The sequence below is a fragment of the Leucoraja erinacea genome, chromosome 26, assembly GCF_028641065.1.
Source record: "Leucoraja erinacea ecotype New England chromosome 26, Leri_hhj_1, whole genome shotgun sequence".
Classification (NCBI taxonomy): Eukaryota; Metazoa; Chordata; class Chondrichthyes; order Rajiformes; family Rajidae; genus Leucoraja; species Leucoraja erinaceus.
This window is the reverse complement of record NC_073402.1, coordinates 7,911,902-7,932,984: the sequence shown is the minus strand read 5'-3', so window position 1 is coordinate 7,932,984 and position 21,083 is coordinate 7,911,902. Positions and strand designations below refer to the sequence as shown.

At 41.4% G+C, this 21,083-nt stretch overlaps 1 protein-coding gene across 5 annotated transcripts in view; it reads left to right on the top strand.

Moving 5' to 3' along the window:
* Positions 1 to 21,083, top strand: part of LOC129709621 (thyroid hormone receptor-associated protein 3-like) — a 112,443-nt gene that overhangs the window by 63,711 nt on the left and 27,649 nt on the right. For 4 of the 5 annotated variants that reach the window (XM_055656086.1, XM_055656084.1, XM_055656088.1 and 1 more), the window contains exon 4: positions 5,228 to 5,407. In XM_055656086.1, coding sequence (XP_055512061.1) covers positions 5,271 to 5,407 — 137 coding nt within the window. In that variant the 5' untranslated portion in view covers positions 5,228 to 5,270. Of the gene's footprint in view, positions 1 to 5,227; positions 5,408 to 14,285; positions 14,422 to 21,083 lie in introns of those variants that run through there. The other variant, XM_055656087.1, reaches the window with a different exon arrangement.

Here is a 21,083-nt window from a genome sequence, read left to right as displayed (position 1 = left end):
GTTGTAGCATATTTAGATTTGCAGAAGCAAATAGGAGAATGCAAAGACATTACACTGGAGCCTGGGATGACATATTTGGTGTGTAAAGACAGTATGAGTAGATGTGACCTAAAGATGTGAACGCCCAGGAACAAAAGAGATTGGATGCTGTCTGGTCCATCACAGGTACTCACTTCCCCACTATTGAAGGGATCTTTGAGGCAGATTTGATCTGCCTCAAAGACAACCAGTATCATCAGCATCTGGAGAGGGATTGGGCAAATCATGTTACTGGTCAGGATTTTTGGAGTTGGAGCCAAGATTGGTTCTGCTATCATCTCGCTGAACAGTGCAACAGACTTGTGAAGTCAATTGTTCTTCCAGGGCCTTGGCCAACATTTTTCACAATTACTGTGGCAATGAAGGCAGTCATTCATCTCCTCAAACTAGCCAGCTACTAGAAGAGAAAATTACTCTTTTCCCATAGCTCCTGAAGTAATACTTTGTCTATGGAGTTCTCCCTGTTGGATGTAGAGAAAACCGCAGCTTGTACAACATTATAGTCAAATTCCAAAGCATTTTCCTGTTCCATTTATCTGTTGAAAATGAATCGCATTGGACCATGATATTCTAATCCTAGACACATGCTTTTTAAATTCTTACAATTTGCTCTTCAGGTCTTAAAAACATGTTACACTGCACCATAATTGCTGCTTTGAGTCCCCACCATTACAATGCTAGTCTTGCTCCGTTTTTCAGACATGTACTGTTAAAGCTTACTTTAGTCAAAATATGCCTTCTCTTCTACAGATTTCTGTACTCTCCTGATTTACTAATTTTTCTATTGCATTAATGTTTGTATCATCTGTAGAAATTAAAGCTGCATTGCCAGCTATACCAATATTCAGGTCATTTATGTACAGTTTTAAAAAAAAATACCCGAATACTTTACTGAAATTTGAAAAATTAGTCCCCTTTTCTTGTTTTAATGAATTGCCATGCAAGGTACTGTCATGAATGCTGCATGTGTTCGTCCCTGAGAGAACTCCATCATCCTATGCAGTTAATCGTCTCTGACAGCTATGTGAAATCTCCCATGGGCTTTGTCGGTGCCAGTAAAGGTGACAACCGCCCTCTGTCGTAGTGGGTGTAGTGCTTTCTCTGTTGACCAGACACCCAGGTAATTTTATCCCTCAACCAGGATTTCCAAAACAGACAGATTTGTGTGATGCTTGCATTTTGTGGGTTTACTGTTCTTCCCTGTACACTAGTGATTGCAGTGGAGAAAATGATTGATTCAAAGTGCTTGAGGGATCCTGAAGATGGAAAGTGTGATATTAATGCAAGTTCTGAAAATCAATATACTGGAGGAAAATTAACTTGAAGTTTCTACCTACTAGTACAGTGTACTTGTTTTGGTTGTTATTAGACAGGTGTGGAGATGTGGATGTGCTCATCCTTTACTGTTATCTGGTGCCGATGTTGTGCACCATTTGGTCTCTATCAGCAAAGAGACCTTAGTAATACGTTGATTCAATTTCTTATTACTGCGCAGTCTGCTCAGTGCTTGAGTAGAAGCGGTTCAGAGTGGCTTCATTAACAGTCTGCCGCAGTACAGACAAAGTCAACATACTCTTAAACAGATTATATTAAACTGTCATACCTATTACATGCAAGCCTGAAGATTTGCATGAATGTATCAAGTTACTCTGCTGGGAGGCTAAGTTCGTATAATGGAATGAGAATCTTGTGCAATCAACCTTTAATGTTCTCTCAAAAAAAATAGTGCAGCTGGTAGAGCTGCATCCTCACGACGCCAGAGAACCGGGTTTGATCCTGCCCTGGGGTGCTGCCTGTGTGGTTTGGTCACACGTTCTCCCTGTGTCCATGTGGGTTTCCTCTGGGTGTTCTGGTTTCCTCCCATTTTCCAAAGACATGCAGTTTGTAAGTCAAATGGTCTCTGCACATTGCCCTTAGTGTGTGGGGAATGGACGTGAAAGTGGGGTATATAGAAATGGTGTAAATGGTGATTGAAGGTTGGTGTGGACTTGGTGGGCCGAATGGCCTATTTCCAGACTATCTTTAAATCATACTAGGAGTCAGGAACTGTCATCTGTCTCTTTAGTTTTAGCATTTTCTTTCTCCCATTTTATCTTGTGGATTCCCCCTTTCTCCTACCTTGATCTTAATGCCCACTTCTTCCAAATCCAATTTGCCGACATGGGTGAGTTGGGCCTGATTCCATGCTCCGAATCTAAATCCCTCTGTACACCTTTGAATACATCAGCTTGTTCCCTCATGCTCTCTCTCATTCTCTTTGGTCCACTCCTCCCTCTCACTTTTTCTTCTGTACCACATTCCCCACCCCCAAAGCTCCAAATTAAGAAGCGAGAAGTGATGTTGAGGCCATATCTCAGTTCCAAGGATCTCATTGTCAGAATTCCTCTTGCCTATATTCTGGAGATAATTCTGAAGCTTCGGACTGTGGCATGGGGTCAATGCAGACAGACAAAAATAAACACAGCAAATCACAGGCACAGCTCTGGGCATACAATTAATGACAGTCTGAAATGATTTACCAGGTGGAGATGTTAGGAATTTAGACTTTGGGGAAATAGCAAAAGTTTTCAAATCGCATTTGCCGTCACCTCCCTCCCTCCCAGTAATTAACCTTTGTTCTCTTCTGAGAAGATTTATGTGGAGAGTGCTTTGTTTTCTCATCTCACAAGTCGGCAACCGGTAAAGACTCCTTTAGCTTACCTGGCTAAAGACTGTGACTTGGAGATGTTTAATTAATAACTGGAATGGAATTGCTGGGCACAAATTATTTTTAGCCTACTCCCTGAGAGAGTAATTCTCCTCTAGTTGTAAATGAAACCTCAAAGTTCAAAACTCCTGTTACTCCGTTAACAGAGTACAACTAAATTTTGTTCATCGTGTGTCAGTTTCAAAAAAGTATATATGACTAGTGTTATATGTTTTGTTAATTAAAATTAAGTGTTGATAGAATGATTTCTACGTGGAAAAAAAAGAATATCCCAAATAAATATTACAAAAAATGCTGTCAAGGTACTTTCAATAAGAGCATTAATTGGAGGTTTATTTTGAGCTCTTTAATGAACACATTGAGCCGGCGTGATTTCTTTGAAGAACAAACAATGCAGCAGTGAGAGGCCACTTGGCTTTCATGTTTCAGTCTTTGAAAATCCTATCAAATCATTTCTTCTCCCTACTCATTGCTCGTAGCGCTCCAAATGGTTCCTGATCTTGGCACACTTGCTGGTTTTAAAAAAAAGTCTCTCAAACTCTGTTTCCTGCAATGACACAGTGGACCATTTTTGTTTGAAATTCATGAGATCTTGGGCAGAGCAGTGTAACACTCCCTCAAATGGAAGTTTAACAGATGCTGAACGAAAATGTTTGGTACTACATACAGAATTACCAAATGTGTCTCTGTGTCATCTATGTGTGCAAAGGAAATTGAATAACTGCAAATGCTAAACATTTAAGCTAAAACAAAATGCGGGAACTAGCTTGGTCAGGAGAGAAAAACAGAGTTGACATTTCAGTTTGATAACCTTTCATCTGGACTGATAAACTATTACAATACACCTCTTTATTACTGCCATCCGGGACCTCTGGTGCTATTTCCAGATATGAGAGAGAGATTTACTGGTACATTTGTGTTTGCTGTTCACAATGTGGTTAAATAATGAGCACTCTGCCTTCATTAAACATGTGACCCAAAATTGCAGTTTTTCTGATGGCATAGTTTTACTACTATGTGCTCATTTTGCAATAAAAACTGAAGATACTGCCAATACTGCAGCGGGGAGAAACCAGAAGTGGAAACGTGAGAAGATTGTGTTTTAAGTGACAAAGTGGGTAGTTGGAGAGAGCAGGGGGAACAACTATGATAGAGTAGAAACTTGGGTTGGCAGGGTGACAGGCACATGCTGTTGCTGTCCACTAAAATAGTGTGATGAAAGCTTGTTAATTAATCATAGCTGATCTGTCTGAGAGGTATAAATAGAGTGTTCTCTGCTTGGCCTGCTATATTGTTCCATTAAAGCACAATGCAAATTTCCCTCTTGTCTTCCCTCTCACATATCGGCTGAAACTTAACTTGTTCATTTCTAACATTCAAACTTTTTTTTTGTAAAAAAAATAGCCACCAGCAAGAGAAATTAAGTCTGTCTCTTGCTGTCCTGAGATAATGTTGGCGTATAGTATTTCCAGTATAATTTCAAACGTGCAAGCTCCTGTGCAAGGATCGAAGCACTGAAAAACTGGAAGCATTCGGCTGGTAAGGGGGTGTCTGTCGAAAGGGAAACTGATGAAAGGTCTCCTACCTGGACTGTTGATTCTACTTCTCTTTCCATAAATGCCTCCTGACATGCTGTATGGTTCCACGTCTTCTGTTTTTATTTCCAGTGTTTTTGTTGTTGTTTGCTTGGCATTGCCCTCTTACACAGGTCAGCATATACTTTTATATATCCGCCCGGGGTCACTATAGTTGGCTAACTTAGCTGTGACAATGGGTTTATCCAGTGAGAGCTTATTTTCGGAACTCTTTATCCCAGCACGCAAGTGGAACCAGTAGTTCAGGAACAGCAAGTGTGAGAGTGTAGCTGTTGTTACCAGTTTGTTACTATACCTTGCTGGGCAGAAACCCACCATCTGAGGCAGACTGTTAGAGCAGTATTGAATCAGGATTTTGGTATTAACAATATATTGCCCGTCAAAAGAAAGTAGTGTTGCACACTCCGAATAGCAAGATAAGCTCTGGATCTGCTTTCACTTTCCGCAGCTCTTTGCCCCATCCCCGTGTACCAGACAAAATCCTGATTTAAGGAATACTCTTGGAAGATGGAAGCAGGAATTGTCACCTCTGTTTCAGCTCTTTCCTAGTTCTGGCTAGGATCTAGAAACCCAACTCCATACAGGCTCTCCCTATCTCTTCACATGTACAGTTCCCACTGGAAGCCCTGATACAACAGGAGCTCGGAGTACATTGCTCTTCTTCCTGCTATCAAAATTTTTTAAATGGACAACATTTTAAAAGTATAATAATCCAAGTAGGCTTGATGTGCATTGATGGACAGAATACCATCTATGGGTTCTGAGGTGTTGTTTCTTCAATGTATTTCACTAACATTCCTTTACTTACTCATGCAATTTAGGTCTCTAGTATTTTTGAACCACTTTCCTCTGGCCTTTTTCTTAAATATTTCTATCTTATTGATAGGTTCGAAGGGAGGTGATCACTTTGCCATTTCCACGTTTGAGAGATGTCGAAGCCAGCAGGTTCAAAGTCCAGGTCGCAATCATCCCACTCAAGGTCCCGCTCTCGGTCCCGATCCAGATCTTTTACTAGATCTCGCACACGTTCTCGTTCACGGTCTCACTCAAGAAAACGGAAGTACAGGTGAGAGAATTTCTTCAGATGATTACATTATGATTTCATGCTCTTGATGATATTTAGAACCTTCTTGTTACCTTGTATAGATAAGGTGTTTAATATTCATGAATTAAAATCTAACAAACCACTGTTATGCAGTGATTATCCACAAGCAAAATGCAGATGCTGGAATCTTGGGTAGAACACAAAGTGCTGGAGTAACTCAGTGGGTCAGCTGGCATCTCTAGAATATATGTAAAGGCTGCTTTTTGGGTCGGAACCCTTCTTCAGACTCTGTGATAGTTGGATACGAGTATGGGGGGGGGGGGGATATTTGATTGGCAGATTGTGGACACAGGCTAGAGATGAAAAGATGATAAAAGTGGACCAAAGAAGGCAAACCAATGTTGTCACTGAGAATCTCTAAAGACACTGGCCATTCTGTCTCTGGTTTCTTTGCATTTTAAACCAGGCACTGTAAGCCCTTCATAAAGTGTCAGTCTCAGTGCTAGAGATGTCACTTTTGAGCGTGTAGCTTACTGTTCATTTTTTACTTTATAGAATTTGAGTGTCAAATCCAGCCTGATCTGGCAATCGAGTGTTAAGCTGCATCATCCCATCTTTCTGAAGTGACATTAAACCAAGACCATGTCCCAGGTTGATTTAAAAGATCCTACGGCATTGTCCAAAGCAGATTCTAAGTGTTGCCCAACTGATAAATTTGCAACTAATTATTTGGCTGTTTATGTCACTGCTGCTAGTGGGAAGTTACCATGTACAAACTGATTTTTTGTCCTTCCAAAGTTATAACTGGCATTATGATTCTGGGGAGTCTAGAAGAACAACTGGGAGCTCATAGAAATCTATAAGCTTCCAGTAGGACCATATAGTATAAATGTAGGAAGTACGTCCCGACAGCTGGGGAGTCCAGAACCATGGGCCCCAATCATAAAAAATGGGGTATTTAAGATGTAGGTCCAGAGAAATGTCTTCATCCGAAGCGTGGAAAACATACTCTGCCAAAGAAGGCAACATGCATTATTAAAGGTACACAAAAAAGCTGGAGAAACTCAGCGGGTGCAGCAGCATCTATGGAGCGAAGGAAATAGGCAACGTTTCGGGCCGAAACCCTTATTAATATGTTCAAGAAAGAGGCAAGTGTTACAATGTTCAATGGATATGGGGAAAAGGTGGAAGCAGAGTACTGAAGTGAATGATCAGCCATGATCATTGTATGGTGGAATAGCGCTAACGGGCCTTGCTCCTAGTTCCTGTTTCACTGTCAATTACGATAATACTTGATTTATTGTAAAATACTGTGATTGTGAGATTATGCAAGGTTCCTTCCCAGCACCGGTAAATGGTTGTTTGGCGGAGGGTGCGGGTAATTAACTTTTAGTGCTGGGCGTGGAGTTATGAAGTGTGGCGTAATTATCTGAGCCACTTGCAAATTGGCATTTGGATGAGCAGATTGGGAACATTGGAGTCCTTTGGCAGGGGGAGCTGTACCATTGGTATGGGATTAGGAAATAAGTTATAATGGTTAGCAACTGTTTATTGATGACTGAGAATATGGAGCATGGTGAGCAGGCAGTGGAGAACTGTATAGGTAGAAGTAAGAGAAATAAATATATTTGAAACTATTGAGAGCTGTTTAAAAGATTTCCTGGAAGCGCCTACACACGGCAGAATTTATTTATGGCAAATATTAAACACGCATGTAGGAAACGGTGGGGAGTTGTAGTGGGGGGTGTCATTTCAGAAAGCTAGTAAATCTTGGTATGTGCTCAGGATTTCCTGCAACAACATATCCTATATCAGACAATGGAACAGACCGTAATGAGTAATGAGATAGCTGTAGCTAAATGGTGTGTGAATATTTATCGGGTATCAATGGCTATATGATCATGTTCAATGTTATTATTAAAATTCTAGGTTTAGGTTTAGGTGTGCTTGTCTTCCACACCAGTGCTAGGGATAAAACCACAGAACAGCAAATAGTAAATATTGAAAAAAAGACAGTTATAAACATACTATACATGCCTTGAGGGACAAGAACTCTTGACACCAAGGAAAGTGAACAACCAAAGATGTAATACCACATTAAAAAGTTTTGTTTTTTTTAAAGGCAAAGGTTTGCAGAGATCCAACAACTGAGAGATGTACCAAAGAAAAGCTGACTAAATCAAACTATAAGAGATTGTGAAAGAGAGGATCAAAATAAATTTACAACCAACATTAAAATCAATTTAAAATATTTTACTATCATATTCGAAGCAAAATTGCCCCCTTATAAATGGTGTAGACAAAACTAAATGGAAAATAAACAAATGGCAGTCAAATGTGATACTTGGCGTCATATGGCTTAACATTTATCAGAGAAAACTAGATAGAATTCAGGGGAGACTTTCACCAAAATTAGCATGGGTAAATTACATAGTGAAAAAAACCGTGGCATTGAAGAATAGCATGTCACTATGGAGATACAAGGAACTGCAGATGCTGGTTTAAAAAAAAAAACATGGTGCTGGAGTAACTCTGCTGGTCAGACAGCATCTATGGAGGACATGGATAGGCAACGTTTCTGGTTGGGACATTTCTTCAAACTATGGATTGAAGAACTTGGGACCACTTTCAGACTGCTTGGGCAGGCAACGTTTCAAACCTGAAACGTCAACTGTCCGTGTCCTCCAACAATGCTGCCTGGTCCTCTGTGTTACTCTCGCACTTTTTTTTTATTTTAAGCAAGTCACTATGACCAGGTTGATTTAATTCCATTACTAAAGAAAGTAGGTTAAAACATTTCAGTTGTCCGAATTATTCACTTCCAAAGTTATCTTAATTGGAAACCAGTCCATTAGAATGAAAAGTAGTATTTTGTTGCTTTTAATTAAGGAAGGCAAGAGAGGAAGCAGAAAAAACCCCACAGAACTACTATATGGTGGTCTAACATAATTTTAGGAAGTTACTGACGTATTTTTTTAAATTCACAATGTTTAAAAAAACATTTGGACAGGTACATAGGATAGGTTTAGAAGGATATGGGTCAACACAGGCAGATGGGACTAGTGTAAATGGGGTATCTTAGTCAGTTTGGGCAAGTTGGGCTGAAGGGTCTGATTCCAAACTGGATCACTCGATGACTACTGGGTATAAAAATATTGACTGCTCTAAAAAAAACATTTTTATAGAGAGCCACATGGATTTCATGGTGGATTATGTTTGACAAGCCTAATTGAAGAGGTGACTAAAATAGTGAAATGGGGAATGTCTATTTGTGTAGACTTCCAAAAGCATTATATAAATCAAGAAGAGACTTAACCAAAGTTGAAATTCATGGAAATAAAAGCAATATATTGACCTGGCGAAGAAAATGACAAGGCTGGGAGTAGGGACATATGTGCCAGTTGGCAGGAGGTGATCAAGCTGTTATCATCTGTGATCGAAGGGCTGTGTTGCTGTATTTATAATTGATTTGATATGAAATTAAACTGAAATCACACCTCCCAATGGCACAGATAATCTGCATTATAAGCAAACTATTACAAAAGAATACTGTATATATTGAGTGAATGGGAAATTTTGAGGCTCGTGGCTTTTAACCTAGGCAAATGTCAAGCCATCTATTTTAGGCCGGAAAATAATACATTTTAGTGGATGAGCTAATGTTTAGGATACCATACAAAAGTAGGAAAGGGCATTAGAAAATCGAAGACAGTGCGTAGTCTAAAAATTCATGGAAGTTAAAGCAATTTGCTGACCAGGTTCAGAAACGAACAATGTAGAAAGGGGCAGAGTAAGAATAAAGGGTGATTTCAGAACGAGTAGGTGTAGTAGTTTACAGATTAGGCACCTGGGGCCTGCCAGGGTATAATTAAAGCCGGCATGACCTAAACACGACCACTTGGTTCCTTTTCTGATCCAACACAACCCGAGCCATAAAACATAATTTATTTTTAAAACTACATGCCAGTAACAAACAGGTCACCTTGACCTGGATAAAATACTGAGCCAGACAGGCATGGCATTGTTCACCCAACATCCCAAAAAGGTCCCAGACTTTGGGCTTTAGGCTTGATCAGGCACCAAGACCATACAGCCATGATCGCATCAAGTGGTGGAACAAATCTGAGCAGCTAAATGGTTTTGTTCCTCGAACATTGAAGTGTAATCAGGGCTTCATATAACGGTTGGTAGAAAATAGAGCAAATTCTATGTTTTCACTATGTCTGGAACGGTTATAGAGGAATAGAGTTGATCCTAGAGTCACCTTACACCTACCCTGCAAAATGTACTCTGATTTGCAGGTGATTTGCTTGACCCCATATAGTCATAGAGTCATACAACATGAAACGGGCCCATCGGTCCAAATTGCACACGCTGACCAAGATGTCCCCATTTCAACGAATCCCACTGCCCATGTATGGCTCGTATCCCTTTAATCCATTTCAATCCATGTACCTGTCCAAATGTCTTTTCAGTGTTGTATTGGTACCTGCCTTAGATCCCTCTTCTGGCAAGCAACTGGCCTCGGGCAAGGAGGTTCCCTGATAGGCTGACTGTTGCCTAGGGGCGGGTGTGAGCCCAAGAGGTATACATAGTTGTGAACTGTAGAACTAGTTAACTAACCTTTAGTGGCGAGGTGGTGGGGGGGGGGAGAGGTATTTGTAAAAATGATCTAAAATTGGAAATTCAATGTTCATACCATTGGCTTGTAAGTTGTCCAAGTGAAATTTGAGATGCTGTGCCTCCAAGTTACATGCCGCCTTGCTCTGGCAACGGTGGAGGCCCAGGACTGAAAGGTCAATATGGGAATGGTAAGGGGAGTTTAAGTGGTTAGGAACCGGGAGATCCAGTAGTCTGCCAAGGAATATTTTCTGTTTTTATTTCATTGCATATAATCTAATTATGTAACCAGGCATCGCACTGTTTAAAATTAGAATTACAATGATAGTTGTAAGACTTGAGAAGAAGTTTCCTATTCCATTATTGTGGAATTTTATATTTTCCTCATTAGTTGTCTCTTTTCCAATGGAATTAATCTTGATTTTATGCAAGCTAAGTTGCCTTGTCATAGATTCCCCAAGGGCATGGTGGTAGGCCATCATTTTGAACCACACGCGTGTAATATAACTGTGTGGCTTCCTGGTCCACATCAGTTTATGTGCGCCTGGTTTATATGTTAGCCAGATCACACACAAAGATAAATTTAGGTCGTAATTAGATTGTAATTTCTGTATTTTTAAAATTGTTCTGAAAAAGACCATAGTAGATTTTTCTCTCCATAGGGCCTCCATTAGTATATCACATTTTTTTTTTACAGCAATATGTACTTTAAGTCACTTGTACTGACATTAGATTAGATTGTAATTTCTTTATTTGTTTTAACTTGTCCTGAAAAAGACCATAGTAGATTTAAGGTTATGTACAATTCTGTGGCCTGCTATTTTAGGAGGTGACAATATATTTATTTTAAACAAGTCTATGCCCCTGTAACCATGGCATCCTCACTCTTAAGGGGCATTTCAGCTGCCATATCCTGTTCTGTTTCACTTTTTTAAAAGACTGCCTTCTACCAGCTCTAGATCCTCTTGTGTGCGGTTTAATTATTCCCACAGTTAAACAGTCCACTAGCCATGCTCCCATCCTTTTCTGTAGATGCAATGACTTTACCAGGCTGTCCATTCTGACCATTCTGTGATGTGTAGCCTCTAGAAATGGAAAATACATTTCACGTGATGCCTTTCAAACCAATAGAGACATCCTTTCAATCTGACTTGTCTCTAAACACCAATGTTGAAGACGACAGAATAAAGATTAATGCCTGACCACCTTTCATTTACTAATCTTCTCTGACATCCTGCCTGGTATTTGGCAGGACAATTCTACAATATATTGACCTGCACTCTGTTAGCCGACATGGATGTTAGCACCAACTATCGTTTTAAGGAGGCCTGTTGGATGGTGATTATGTGAGCCTATGAAGGTCAGAAAAATCACTAAGTGCAGTACCTACACCATAATTTTCTAAATGGTGCCTTTGCCGGGCACAAACTGAGAGTTAGCACAGGAACCTGCTTGGTTTGTATTGGGCAGTGTCATAATAGTTAATGTTTCACGTCATTAACCTGAAACATTGATCTTGTTGTTTCTCACCTGCTGCCTTCCCCTGCTAAGCATTTCCTGTCTTGTGTGAGATTTCCGGAATCTATAGGTTTTACCTATATGAGTAGCGTAGTGGGAGTGGATTTACTCACCGAGCTGCCAGATACAGTGCCCTCCATAATGTTTGGTACAAAGACCCATCCTTTATTTATTGCCCTCTGTACTCCACAATTTGAGAATTGGAATTTAAAAAAATCACATGTGATTAAAGTGCACATTGTCAGATTTTAATAAAGGCCATCTTTATACATTTTGGTTTCACTATGTAGAAACGACAGCAGTGTTTATACATAGTCCCCCCCCAATTTCAGGGCACCATAATGTTTTGTACACAGCAATGTCATGTAAATGAAAGTAGTCATGTTTAGTATTTTGTTGCATATCCTTTGCAAGCAATGACTGCTTGAAGTCTGCAATTCGTGGATATCGCCAGTTGCTGAGTGGCTTCTCTGGTGATTCTCTGCCAGGCCTGTAATGCAGCCATCTTTAGTTTATGCTTGTTTTGGGGGCTAATCCCCTTCAGTTTTCTCTTCAGCATATAAAAGGCATGCTCAATTGGGTTCAGATCGGGTGATTGACATGGCCACTCAAGAATTGACAATTTTTTAGCTTTGAAAAACTTTGTGGCTTTAGCAGTATGTTTAGGATCATTGCCTTGCTGTCGAATGAACCACCGGTTTTGAGACATTTGTTTGAACTTGAGCAGATAGGATGTGTCTATACACTTCAGAATTCATTATGCTACTAACATCAGCATTTGTATCATCAATGAAGATAAGTGAGCTAGTACCTTCAGCAGCCATACATGTCCAGTTCATAACACCCCCACCACCGTGTTTCACCGCATCTCATCTGTCCACAAGACCTTTTTCCAGAACTGTGGTTGCACTTTTAAGTACTTCTTGGCAAACTGTAACCTGGCCAACCTATTTTTGCGGCTAACCAGTGCATCTTGTAGTGTAATTTCTACATGGTGAAACCAAAATGTATAAAAATGGCCTTTAATAAAATCTGACAATGTGCACTTTGACCACATGTGGTTTTTTTATTTTAAAAATCTCAAATTGTGGAGTAGGGAGGCAAATAATTAAATGATGGGTCTTTGTCCCAAACATTATGGAGGGCACTGTAGATATTCACACTATTGATTGTCAATAGATCCGAGTTTATTGCACAAAAGTAATTTCTGTTGAGGTTTCGGGCCAACCCAAAGTGGTATGCAGCCCAGGAAGATTTAGTGCAGTGTGATTTACAATTGTATTATGGGGCACATGAGCAGATTTCCACACAGCAAACAACTATGTTTGGACGTGTGAGTTTGGTGCAGCTGGGGTAACCCTAGATGAAGTGCAGACTTTGCTGTTAGCACAGTGTATTTCAGTGGCAGCATCACCAGTCATCCAGTTGAAAATACACTCACCTCTCAGACGATTGGTAATGTATTGCACTTTCTCTGGGTTGTGATCACTTAGCCTGAGCTTACTTGGGTCTTTGCCGGTAGACATCCCTTACTCCGATTATTACCTTGCTATTAATTGAAATAGTGCCAAACGATTGTTTAAATCACCTTGAGTGACCAGTTTGAAAAGGTAGCTTTTCAAACGGTGCAGCATTGTTGACTAGGTTATGCAAGAGGGCCGAGAGAACCAATTAATGGGTCTGGAGGGAACTGTCAGTGTGACCAGCAGGGTTTTCCAAACTTCGGCATGTAGCACAGGAGTCAGGAACTTGCTGGTGGTTAGATATCCAAGCATCATTCTGTTCTTGGACTTAATAGTGAGTCTCGGAGTGTTCTGTAAATTGCTGAGCAAATTGCTTATTGATATACTCATGTCTAACTACTCAGCTTTACACTATCCATAATTGGCGGGTCAAACCTGGAGACATTATGTCCCAAAGATTGATGTGGCTAACAGGTCTGGTGCTGTCTTGCAACAGTGCAATGTGGCTCATAAGTTTTGTGCTCAAGTCAGTGGAGTGGGAATTGGTCTCACAATCGGACTCAAAATTCGTCTGTTGAGCCACGGTCTGTTGTTGCCTCAGGATCAGTGTTTTAATAAACTGCTTCTCATCCTGACTCACTTAAACTGCTTCATGGCCTTGCATTCTTAAGGGGTTGGACAGGCTAGATGCAGGAAGATTGCTCCCGATGTTGGGGAAGTCCAGGACAAGGGGTCACAGCTTAAGGATAAGGGGGAAATCCTTTAAAACCAAGATGAGAAGAACTTTTTTCACACAGAGAGTGGTGAATCTCTGGAACTCTCTGCCACAGAGGGTAGTCGAGGCCAGTTAATTGGCTATATTTAAGAGGGAGTTAGATGTGGCCCTTGTGGCTAAGGGGATCAGAGGGTATGGAGAGAAGGCAGGTACGGGATACTGAGTTGGATGATCAGCCATGATCATATTGAATGGCGGTGCAGGCTCGAAGGGCCGAATGGCCTACTCCTGCACCTAATTTCTATGTTTCTATTTGCGGCATGCGGATCCATGGGCAACCAACTGTGCAAAAGCAGAAAGCACCAATTTTACAACCAGTTTGAATCGAACTCGGTCGCCGGCTCCTGGTTGCTGGGTGTACTGCCTGCAACTTAAAGAAACTAAGTGGAACCAGCTTTTCCCTCAGTAAATGAAAACCCGAGGGAGCTGATCCACTGTAACTCTTGTTGGCAGCACTGCTGCCAGAAAAAAAAAAAACCTTCAGTCCTTGACTGGCTTGTGTCCCGAACAGCCGGCCTCTTCCTGTGAGAATTAGAGTCGAGGTGAACTGTTCACTTGATACTGTTAAAATGGGTTTAGCAGGCAGGCTGTAGCAGTCATTCCTCGCAATGTGTTTGCTCACCGGGGCACACGTTCCTCTCAATGAAAAACTTTGCCCGGTAAGTGCCGCACGTCTTTTAAGTTCTCAGTCTGTTTTATTGATTTAAAAAGTAATTTCTTTAGCTGAAGAGGATTTTTCTTCTGTTACCTTGGAGGACGGGCTTGCAAAACGGTTAATCCAGCTGTTACCACAGTTCCCGTGCAGTGTGAGTTGTGCTAGCTTTTGAAATGCATTTACTTTTGTTGTTGAGCCACTAGTGATTCTGCAGCAAGGCACTAGAAAAGTCTTTAGAAATAAGAATCTGCAACTGTTCACTTATTTAAAAAATAAATTATATTAAAACCAACAAAAAGTCACTGAATTGTTCGATCGAGGATTTGTTGCTTTGAAAGGTCACTAACTTTTTTGAGCGTCAGAAGATTTGGAGCTTAACACACCTCTGGTGTTCTTTGACTCGCTTCATGCCTAAGGGGCCACTGTGGGAGGGGTGGTGAAGTTAGTGGTGGAAGGAAAACAAGTTTTCTGTTAACTGTTTGTGTTCATGCTATAAATTTGGTCGTGTTGTGCTCTCTCTCAATATGGTCGTGAGGCATTGTGTTGAGAGTTTAAAGATGTCTGTGGGGCTCCCGAACCGACCCTTGCAACCCTAACTAGACAGTAATTAAAGGTGTTGGCACAAATAGGAAAATGCTTCATACCCGAAGGGTGTCCCTCCCCTTAATTAAATTGAAGTTCCACTGTTACATGAAGTCCAGTGGTTAATTCATTATCTCAGGATCATGTTAAATAGAGTTGGAATCCTCTGCTGTCCCTGAAGATTTAACATGTTGACTGCTACTGTTGTAACTCTGAGCCAGTCTCCAAGTGCCCACTGAGAATGTGCAATGCAACACTCTCCACACCTTATGTCCCCTCTGGGTCCGAAGTGGAGGCACATTCAAACGTGTGGAATCAGCCTGATACTTGATGGACTTGTAGATGTGTTTGGCACAGTTTCAAAATTCAGCTGCTGTATAGTAAGGGGCCGATCACACAAGTGTCTTTCTAAGCTGGTGAACTCTCAAGTCTCAGTTGTACATTCTATATTCTTTCCGTGGAGTTCCTCCCTATTATTTTCATTCTTTCCTGAGGGGATTGATTGATGGAGTTGATTGAAAGATACAACTTGGAAACAAGCCCCTCGGCCCACCGAGTCCACAGGCCTCTAAAGCTTTGCAGCATTATTCAGGGAGTACTGGCTTTTCTCCTCTGACTTCTGGTTCTCTTTCTGTGTAGAGCCTCATGTGATGATTGCATTTATTGCCTATCCTTATGCACAAGGAACAGATAATATTGGCAGTTAAATATTGGCAATATTAGTGAGGTTATCCATACACCAGACTGGATAATAACAACAGATTTACTTCCCTAAAGGCCATAAATTAGGCAGGTGTTTTTTCTTAATATAATAGTCCAATGCTTCAGTTGTTGCACATTTCTTTAATTTCTTAAATTTGGATTCATCAGCTGTCATTATGGAATGAGAGCTTGCCTCCGGAATCATTTGTCCATGCCTCTGGAATGCAGACCCACCAACACAACTATTTTATTACTCTACCTATTTGTAAGAGATTTATGAATATTAAACTTGCAGTTCCTGGAAATGATCTGCAGTTGTTAATCTTGATTTTTTTTTCCTTCTCCCAAGCAGCCAAGCCGAGTAAAAAAAATTAGTATGTATGTTAAAATTAGTTGTAGAAGTGCAAACTCTACAATGAGGTAAGTTGGAACCTCGGGTCTACACTCTAACTTATTGGAGTAGCACCAGTAGACTAATGATAGGGGAAGATGCCTCCTGAATCTGGTGGTCCGTTTTTTGAAGCTATTGTATCTTCCTGACAGAAGAGGGGGGAAGAGGGAATGATTAGAGTGAAAATGGTCATTAATTATGTTGGCTGGTTTTCCCAAGGCAGTGCAATGTGTAGATAGGGTCACTGGTGGGGAGACTGGACTACATTAGAAGATCATAAGTGATAGGAGCAGAATTAGGCCATTCGGCCATTCGTCTATGCCGCCATTCAATCATGGCTGATCTATCTCCCTCCTAGCTCCATTCTCCTACCTTCTCCTCATAACCTCTGTACTAATCAAGAATCTATCTCTATATCCACTGACTTGGCCTCCACAGCTTTCTGTGGCAAATAATTCCATAGATTCACCACCCTCTGACTAAAGAAATTCCTCCTCATCTCCGTCCGAAAAGAGCGCCACGGTCCTTTAATTCTGAGGCTATGACCTCTAGTCCTAGACTCTGCCACTAGTGGAAACATCCTCTCCACATCCACTCTATCCAAGCCATTCACATATGTATGTTTCAATGAGGTCCTCTCTCATTCTTCTAAACTCCAGCAAGTACAGGCCCAGTGCAGTTAAACGCTCATCATATGTTAACCAACTCATTCCTGGGATCATTCTTGTAAACCTTCTCTGGACCCACTCTCGAACCAGCACATCCTTCCTCAGATATGGTGCCCAAAATTGCTCACAATATTCCAAATCCGACCTGACACGCGCCTTATAGAGCCTCAGCATTACAACCCAGTTTTTGTATATAAGCCCTCTCAAATTAGATGTTAGCATTGCGTTTGCTTTCTTTACTACCGATTCAACATGCAGATTAACGTTTTGGGATCCCGCACCAGCAGTCCCAAGTCCCTTTGCACCTCAGATTTCTGGTTTCTCTCCCCATTCAGAAAATAATCTCCGCCTTTAATCCTACTACCAAAATGCATGACTCCACACTTTGCTACACTATATTGCATCTGCCAGTTCTCTGCTCACTCCCCCAACTTATCCAAGTCCATCTGCAGAGTCCCTGCTTTCTCTGCACTACCAGCCCCTCCACCTATTTTTATATCATTCGCAAACTTGGCCACAAAGCCTTCAATCCCCTCATCCAAATTGTTAATATACAACCTGAAGAGCAGCGGCCCCAGCACCGACCCTTGCGGAACTCCGCTTGTTACTGGCAGCCAACTAGAAAAGGCTCCCTTCATTACCCTTCTGCCATCCATGCAAGTACCTGCCCTTTGATACCATCGTCTTCAGCAGCAGCCAGTCTTATCAAAGGCTTTCTGAAAATCTAGGTAAACAACATCTCCTCGCTCACCGTGTCTGTACATCCACAACTTTGCAATTTCTTGTGGTCTTGGTCAAAGCTGCTGACAATCAAACTGACTGACAAATTCCAGCGTCCGTGATTGGATGTTTAATACAGTGCATCTGTAGAAGTTGGTAAGAGTTGTTGGAGATATGCCGAACTTCCTTAGTCTCTTGAGGAAGTCGAGGCGTTGGTGTGCTTTTTGGCTGTAGCTTCCATGTGGTTGGGCCAGAACAAATTGTTTTTTCCCTTTTTGTTTTTACTTCTATTGAGTGAGCGACCATACCCAGTCTGACCTGCTGGATGTTTCGTGCTCCTGCATTTTCTAACTTCAACCGTCTTTGTTCTATGTTATTTTGCCATGTGCTAGCAGTTGCCATTCACTCACTGACCCAGGTTTTACACTATCAGAGATGTACTCCCTTCCCCACCCTCTCTTGTCTCCTTTCCAGCTTTGATAAATATTGACTCTGTTTCTGTCCCACGGATGCGGCCTAACCTGTGTATTTCTAGCATTCTCTGTTTTTATTTATGTTGTTCTGTCAGGAGCATGGCATCTGAGGGGCATTTTTTTTTTGATTTGAGCAATGTTTTTAATCCACAATCCTGTAAGAGGCCTACGGTAAACCCTTGCAATAAAGGACCTCTACATAGTGGATTTTGATTATAGTGGACCGAGGCTCCCATTGCACCATGCCACCCCCTCCCCATCTGCCAGTGACCAAATGAGATGACGCCATGTGACATCTGGTTGCTGGAATGGAAAGAGCGAACAGCATGAAGACGCCATGAGTGCCAGATCCACCCCCTGGCACACTGCGTTTGGGTTCGGGGGATCTGCTGATCCCCAGGCCTGTGAATTTGCCGTTTGTTTTAAACCCCTCCGCCCCTCCCCTCTCCCAATGCCACGTTTTCTCCCTCCTGGTCTTGGGTTAAAATTTACGCCCTTCACTCGGTCATAGCAGACAATAAGCATTAATGGACTACACCCCCACCACCCACCCTCACAGCGGTCCATTATTGAGAGGTTTTACTGTATTTTAATTTGGAGCAAAAATACAAGCTGCTGGAACTCAGTGGGTCTAGCAGCGTCTGCGGAGACGATTGGACAGTTGACGTTTCTGGTCATGACCCTTCATCTAGACCGAAAGAGTACAGGGGAAATAACCAGTATAAAGAGGTGGGATGGGGGCATGTTCTGATGAACGACGGGCAGATCCAGGTGGGAAGGAATTAAGTGGCTGATGGAGCCTGATGGAGGAGGCTGGGAGGTGATATGTGGGGGCAACAAAGGGCTGCGGATGATAGGAAAGAAAGTTAAAGAATGGAATCAAATAAGGGTGGCAGCATGGGCAGATTGGAACAGTGGGAATATGGTTGAAGGGTCCCAAAACCAAGTTATCATTTGTCCATTCCCTTCTCAGATGCTGCTTGACCTGCTGAGCTTCTCCAGCAGCCTGTTTATCTTTTCATTTAGATTCCAGCATATGCAGTTGCTTGTGCCTCCATTTTAATGTTATAGTTGTTGTCACATTAAAACAACTCCTACCCAGATCTCAGCTCAATACTGGGCCCTGCTGGGTGAGGAGGTGAGTCTCTGACAAAATTAAATCAGCTGAATATTATGTCTTTTTCCATATTCGTTAGAAATTAGGAGAAGGTTCAGTCCAATGTTATGACTAAATATCTGAAGATTTTATTAAATATTTTAATAAATTTAACTTAAAATAATGAAATCCATTCAAATAATTATCACAGGCATAATAATGTATCAGTCAGTTGTATCTTAGAACTACAGTGAAAATCACTAATTCAATTTGGTTATAAAAAGCTTTTACTGTACTTTGATTATGAAACCATTTTCCAAGTATAGAGGGTGTTTTATGCCCTTTATTAGCACTTATTGATGTCTGTGATGGTGGCAGAAGATAAACAGTTAACAATATTTTTCGAATGTATACGCTGAAGTCCAAAATATTGTTAAGTGAGTGAAAGATTGTGGATATTCTGACTAACTGTTCTCGTCGAACTCCCCCGTGCCTCTCTCCCCACTCAATCACTTGCTGACCTTATTCCGAGCTATTTGTCTGCCAGTTGCCACTCAATTCATGTTCCTTGCACCCGCCACCCCATTTCCCTAACAACTAGCCCCAGTCTACTATCGCCCCCCTCGCCCCACTTCTGCAAGCTCTGTCCATTTCTCTTCCCTCAGCAATTTAACCTCCTTATTCTCCCCCTCTTTCTTTTCCTCTGCTCTCTCATGGGTGCAGAATTAAACAAAAAGTCAGGATAAATTGCTGGAGAATAACCTGAACTTGTTGAAAGGGATGGTTTTTAAGCATAATGTGGCGAGTAGGAATGATTAGATGAATTGCTTCAGAGGATAACACTGCAGCTGATGGCTCTGATCGCAGTATTGAGAAGATCAGGGAGATGGATAAGGGAATTTAAGTTATAGAAATGGAATTGTTCACAAGGTTGCATAGAAATACCTATTTAGCCCACTGTCCGTACTGACCATCAGCCAATCATTTACATTAATCCAACATTAATCTTGCATTTAATTCTCTTTACACTTCAGTCAACTTTCCCCAGATTCTATTGCCCACCTACACCCTTGAGGCAATTAACAGTGGCTATTTAACCTGTTAACCAATACATCTTTGCCATGTGGGGGAAAATTGGTTGAAGGGAAAAACCTTGCTCAAACTCTGCTGACAGCACCTGTGATTGGGATTAAACTGGGTCTCTGGTGCTGCGAGGCAGCAGCTCCACTCTGCTACCATAGATGTGTTATGACAAATTTGTACAGTACTTGAAAATCGAGTTCTGGTGGTCGGGATGATAGAACATATAATGAGTTCCTTTTAGAGAAACGGCTTTTAAGCAATCTTGTGTTATGTGAAAGTTATGGCGTCTGAAATAGGCCTGTGGTTACACAGATGTCGCACAATAATGTCTGCAGTCATTTTTCAGGTGCAGTAATTATGCCCTTGGTTTTTGCCGTCCATTATCTTGCTCAGTGCTCCTCGTTTTTTCAAACAAGGTTAAAAAATAAAGCAAATGTTAATGCCCTTAGCGTCTCATTCACGGCAAAATCCTTCTGAGAAAAGGATGTTTGTAATAGGTTTGTCTAGTAAAAGGTTTAGCAATGTTCCAATATACGGTGCAAAATTTCGGTAAAACTGTTGTTCAGCCCAGGCTGGTGGTGATTTAGTGGTTCAGTGTTGCCAGAAACAATAGGGTCATCAGTTAGTGATTATCGTGTGGAAGGAATTCCTCGATGTCTCTTTTGGGAATTATTTGAAAATGTTGGCATTAAGCCTCAACAGTCCTGGAGATTTCCCAATCACAGATCTTGGCCTCTGCGGACTGCCAACCCTGCTCCAAGATGCAACAATTCAGCTCCATTTCCCCAACTTCGAATGTAAAACCTCACCCGACGCTGTGGAGTGACCCCTGCTGGAGACAACTGATATGTAGGCGCTGCAGCAGTTTGCACAGCAGTGTCCCACTGGTAAAGATTAAATGGCCACTTCAACTGTTTTGCTGGAGGGAATGCAATTATGAGGAAGCCAAAG